The 6,000-nt window shown below is 33.5% G+C and overlaps 1 protein-coding gene and 1 pseudogene across 1 annotated transcript in view; one reads left to right on the top strand and one right to left on the bottom strand.

Moving 5' to 3' along the window:
* LOC111395059 (probable galacturonosyltransferase 12) overlaps positions 1-2,998 on the bottom strand; it is a 3,686-nt gene extending 688 nt beyond the window's left edge. Inside the window, exons 1-5 of the mRNA XM_023021081.1 lie at positions 2,678-2,998; positions 1,451-1,506; positions 1,055-1,210; positions 359-949; positions 5-278 (exon numbers count right to left, since the gene is read on the bottom strand). Coding sequence (XP_022876849.1) covers positions 5-278; positions 359-949; positions 1,055-1,210; positions 1,451-1,506; positions 2,678-2,888 — 1,288 coding nt within the window. The 5' untranslated portion in view covers positions 2,889-2,998. The remainder of the gene's footprint in view (positions 1-4; positions 279-358; positions 950-1,054; positions 1,211-1,450; positions 1,507-2,677) is intronic.
* Positions 2,999-3,819: 821 nt separating this feature from the next.
* LOC111395057 lies at positions 3,820-5,771 on the top strand (annotated as a pseudogene).
* The last annotated feature ends 229 nt before the right edge of the window (positions 5,772-6,000 follow it).

Here is a 6,000-nt window from a genome sequence, read left to right as displayed (position 1 = left end):
TGGCTAATATTCGTTTTCCTCCAAGCATCTAGATCGAAGATGTTCATGCCATATGCCCATGCACATTCATTAGGATTAAAATTGTTTGCTATCAGAGGATGAGAAAAGTTCAAATAACTTCTGAACTTCTTTGACATGACATATTTGTCTTCGCCTATGCATGTTTCGACTGCTCCATTAACCTTTCCATTCATGTCGATATCCCACAGAGGTGAAAGGTCAGTTTGCACCACAATGTCATCGTCCAGGAAGACTACCTTGTTAAGATTAGGAAACAACTGCAAATAAAATGATTTTGCATATTAGATAATGGGCTATTTAACCATTTTAGGGAAAGCATCGCAACTTTGAGACTCACCTCTGGAAAATGTATCCGAATGTGATTCATCACTGAATTGTACTTAGGGCTAAGTGCCTGCAATTTTGCGGCAATAACTTTGGGTTGTTCAGTGTTATTTGCCACAATGGCCGATGGTCCTCCTCTGAACTGCGAGCGAACTTTTTGGTCTTTCTCCATTGCTTCCAACACAGGGATCTTACCCTTTGTTAACCAATCAAAATGGTGCAATGCTTTGACTTCAATGATTGCTGGTGTCAAAGGATGCAGGGAAAACCATGCCTGCATTGGGTAGTAGGTCTTTCTATCTGTAATTATGTGTAGGACTACCCTCTCAGGGTGCAATGTGTTTTGCACGAGCGATGATGCAACAACAGACGCGGCAAGGACATTGTCAGAGGCGAGCACAAAGTGGAAGAACGAGTTATCAACCAGGGCAGGGACGAATTCTGCCGAGGGTAGTTGGAGACGGGCATTGGCATTAGTTGAGTGCTCGTTCGCTAGTCTTAGAGCAAGACAATGCAGCTGTTTCGGTATGCTACTCGATGCCACATGGCGATACAGGTATTCTTGGATTTTCGCCGTTCTAGTCCTCTGTTCGAATAGTCTCACCTGTCAGAACCAGAGAGACCAACCATTTGAAAGCTTAGTGAGAAATAACTCAATATGATGAGAAGCTAATGCGATTCGTGTTTTTCAGAACTTGTTTATGATTACCATAGCTTTGAGCTTGACAGCGAAGGTCTTTGCATCAGACTGTCCATCATTCAACTCAGCAACAAAATCTTCGAGTGTTTGAGGGATTTCTTGTTCTAGATCTATTTCACTTTGATTAATAGGTTCTTCCAAAACGTGATATATAATTTCAGGAATCTTAAAAAAGAAAAAAAAAAAAAACAGAGAGTTTAGTTATCTCAATTATAAATGACAGGTTAAAAACACTGATGTGCATTGAACTTTTAGAGAAATTTCATGTATATTGCTAAAAAAATTTCGTTGTATGATGGTAATTGTATTTAGCGAACGTAAAATTTCTCTAAAATTTTAGTGACTACCAGTGTATTTAGCCCGTTACGGCTCGTGCAAAGATAAAAACAGAGTTTAGGAGATTACAGTTGCTTCAATTCTTCTTCCCAAAATTTTAGGTGCTAATTTTTTCCCCAAGCAGCCTACATTTGATGAGAATTAAGATTTTATCACTGTTGAAGTTACTACAAAAATATGAGTATAGCTTAATGGATAACATGGAAATGTAAAGGTGCAGAATCCCAACAGTTATAAAAATAAAAACATTAGAAACATGTTGATACATTACTGGACATTCATGACATTTTAGAGTGAGTTCAATCTCTAGACAAGTAACACAACAACAATTAGGTAGTGCCCTCAATTAAAAAATTAAAAAATAAAAATAAAAAATGATGGAATCTTCACATTTTTTACATCGATAATAATTAAAAAATTATTTTAATAAATTTCATTTATAGACAAAAGTTATGTCACCCCATAAAGTAAATAAAAATAAAACATAAACATTATTGATGGAAAAGTTCATAGTTATAAAATAACAATTAAAAATAATAATTGAAGATTAATAATAGAGTTTGTAATAATTTTGTTAAAAATGTCTTAATATATTTAATTTATCATAATATTCTGTCATTCAATAAAGTGCCAAAATACCAAAAAATAAAATAATAATAAAAAAAATGGAAAAAATGAAGAAATAATAACTTTACTTTTAGAAACCCTGTCAATATTTAGATAATTATTAACAAAATAATATAAGATAGTAAGAGCATTTTAATAATATTATTAAATATAAATACTTTAATAAATATTATTTAGCGATGAATTTGTCAGTAAATAAAATAATACAAATATAAAAATTAAATACTAATAAAAAAAAGATTCGTCTAGAATAAAATACCAATTAATATGTTAACTTCTCTGGTGGTGACATTATAAATAAAAAATAAAAAAAATATTTATTTACCTGAAATTTATAAAAATAAAAAGTGAACTGATGGTGATACCAATGACTTTCCGTCCCCATCGATAGTTAGCAACATCATCATCGACGACGTTCTCAACCAGTTTAGGACCCATTTACTTAAAATGGTAATTATTTACATAATAATAATAATAATAATAATAATAAATTAAAATGTTGTGCATTGCATTTCAAATTGTGAAAATGCTTTAAGACACGATTAACTGTTTTATATATGCATATCAGCCAGCTCAGGCTCAAATGCCATTTTATAAACCACAATCTTCAAAACCCCATTTTGGATTATTAACTGCTGGTTGTGTTTGTGGGGAGGAGGAGAGAGATACCTAGTGTTGAACATTTGGTTTCTCCATCAATGGAGTTGACAGCGGTTAAGACAAACACAAAACGAAGAAGAAAAGTGAAGAACAGAAGCGAATAAAAAACCATTCGATACGACAATCTTCTCGACCCAATCTTCACTTTTATAAATTCTCTAACACCTTTACCAGGCAAAACGGTGACATGCCTCAAACTAGGCGATATATGCAGCTGCATTTTTGAACCAAACAGTAGAAAATATACCCAGGAATCAATAAGACTACAAACTCTATATTTATTCAGCAATGCAGCCAAGAATTTGTGCTCGAAATGCAAAGACTTGAATAAAGAGAAATGCTGTAAAAGGAAGGGCATGTTTAGAGTTGCTATCGGTTACCTAAACTTGCTTCACATGTAGGCTATAACTTACAGATTTTTATTTTCTTATAAACAGTGAAATGTAAATTTGGCTGAGAAGAAGAGGTTTTGCTTGAAGGAAAAGGACTTGAGACTGACGTGGTGTTGAATAAGAAAGGTTAGAGAGAGAAACACAAATGTTTTAGAAAGAGAAAGGAAGTTTTTGGTGGGGTTTCGCTTTGTCACCACTCCAGATGAAGTATTTTCAAGTAAACATTTTAGTTTGGTCTTCGACACAAACAGAGTTTCTAAATGGAAAATGATGTGCTCTTTCCTCCATCTTACTTTTGGGTCTTTGCGGTTCTGTAGGTTGATGTGTGACCGGTCAATTAGCCCTCTTTTATTCTAATAATTTTGAGTTTACGTAATATCTCCACGGAAAATTTATCATAAAATATGTATTCTGTTACCCATTTTCTGATGAGCAGTTGATATGGGAGAGACTTTATATTGTTTTCTCTTAAAAAAAAAAAGAAAAAAAAAGAAAGTTATCGTTGTAGTTTTTTTCAGTTTTAAATCTTGATTTTTTTTAATTTTTAATTTTTGTTTTTCAAAGTTACGTGGGATCTGATATCATATTATGATTTAGGCGTGATGACCGGGAAACATATCATTTTAATTTTAAGTTGTCGGTAAATTCTAAGGAATTATAATAAATTGGAATTTAGGATTACTCTTTTACTGGATTTAATTTTGAAAGGCATTTCGATTTGTTTAGAATCTTTGAATTAGTCAATGTTACATGATGATAATGGAGTCTAGAGGTTTCTTTGAAGTATGTATTCTATTTCTTTAACACCTTTATACACTAGATTCATTTTCAATTATTCTTAGCCTGTTGGTATGAAATTCTAAAATGTTGAAGATGGAAATCCAAATCAAATCCTTACATCTCTAATTTTTTATGTTTGGATTATAATGTGAAACCAGAACATGTAGAAATGTATTCAGATGACAATATCATTTATGATTCACATAGTTTTTTTTTTTTTTTTTTTCCCATTTAAGAATTAGATTTCAATATCCCTAGTTTTCCCCCCATAATAAACATTCTATCTTTGCTTCTGTTCAGTGAGATATTCATTTATTTCTAGTGATAACAGTTCTATACATTTCATCAAGTATCATATGCGACTTATTATAAAACTCTGATTAGGACTGTATCTTCTATTTTTTTCTTGAGATGTAGACTGTAAACCTTGCAGCTATTTGCACTCCAGCTCATAACTATATGCGCCCTCTTGACATGATCTACAATAACGTCATTGATGCTCTTCTTGTGGTCTAGTGTTTCATATTACACGTGGCACATTTTATAATGTTTATTTGATATTTTCGAAAAATGTAATGGTTTTTTGTTCTTGGTCCAAGCGAAGGCATTCCAAGAGTTTTTGCCACGCTTGCCCCCCAGGGCACATCCCAACTGGCAAAGATGAGGGCGCTTCAAGGCTGGCAGATCAGAGATCGTGAGTTCAATTCTTGAAAGGTTCTTGGAAGGCAGATATTCTCCTGGAAGGCAGGATTTATTTTGGAAGGCATGAGTTCTACTGGAAGGCAAGGTGGAAAGATGTGAAACGACTTGCTTGACACTTTGGCAGATCAGTTGGGGGGCTCTTGAGCACTGGTCAGTTTGGAGCACAACCTGCGGTTTAACCTGTCTCCAACTTGAGAGGCCAAGATGTAGACTCCAAGATTTAGTCACTGTAAGATGGATGCCTGGATATCAAAAAAAAAAAAAAAAAAAAAAAAAAAAAAGAGTTTTGGCACGCTTTAGCAATGTAAGATTTTTCACACTTACGATATCTTTGATAGGGAGGATTCGATAGTATTCTTGTCATGAAAGAAAAAACTAAAATCTTGTTCATCATTGTGTCTAATACGCCACATACCAAACACGAACTTAAAGATTTGAAAATCATGTTCATTTATTTGGATATCTTATTTTGTAATTGTCTTTTATCCTATTATGTTCAGAATCTACTGAGGCAAGAACCACTCAAGCTTGTGGACGGCGGCCAGTCAAAGAACGTTTGTTTATTTCAAGGATGCCATTGAAGCTGTTCTCTTGATGGTTGTATGATAATTTTTTCAATAATACTTCTGTTTGATTTTAACTTTCTTTGAGTTAGTAGCAAAGTGATGTAATTTACACAGGAAAATCCAGCCGGGGCTAATGGTCATATTTTCAATGTGGGCAACCCAAACAATGAAGTTATAGATAGGCAACTTGCTGAAATGATGACACGGGTAATTAGAATAGTTATGCAAGCTTAAAAGAGCTGTTTATAAGTTAATAAGTAAGCTTTTTTACTTAAAAAGTCAAGAAAAGTAACAGTTACTCTTCATGTCATTTTTTTCCCTTGTATCTTCCATATAGCAACAAGTTCTTTCAACCATAAAAATTACCTCGGATGCCTTGCAGGTTTATGCAAAGGTTAGTGGAGAACCTCCAATAGACTCACCCACGATAGACATAACCTCCAAAAGGTTTTATGGTGAATGATATGATCACAGTGAGGAGAATTTCAGCTATGACCATAATTAACGAACAACTCGGCAATAACCTTTTCTCTGCAAAAAGGCTTAACTGTTGAAGGAATATTGCCAATATATATACAGAAAGTTGCTCGAATCAAAAGTTACCAACACACAATGTATGAGGAAGCTATCAAGAAGGCCATTTTTAAGCCAGTTGCTAGTTAAAAATATGCTTTCAGTTCTTGTAGATCTCATTATATTCTGTATTTGCAATATCATTAGTCTAAATGCGTAGTTCCCAGTTCCCAGTATCTTGTATGTCTAATTGGTGAATCGTTTTATTTGTGTTTTGATGAAGTATTTTGAAATTTTTTTCCCTTGTATCTTCCATATAGCAACAAGTTCTTTCAACCATAAAAATTACCTCGGATGCTTGCAGGTTTATGCAAAGGTT

Source organism: Olea europaea, chromosome 6 (genome assembly GCF_002742605.1).
Source record: "Olea europaea var. sylvestris chromosome 6, O_europaea_v1, whole genome shotgun sequence".
In the NCBI taxonomy this organism is placed as follows: domain Eukaryota; kingdom Viridiplantae; phylum Streptophyta; class Magnoliopsida; order Lamiales; family Oleaceae; genus Olea; species Olea europaea.
Note: the sequence above shows the minus strand (reverse complement) of the source record. Positions and strands in the feature narration are given on the sequence as shown.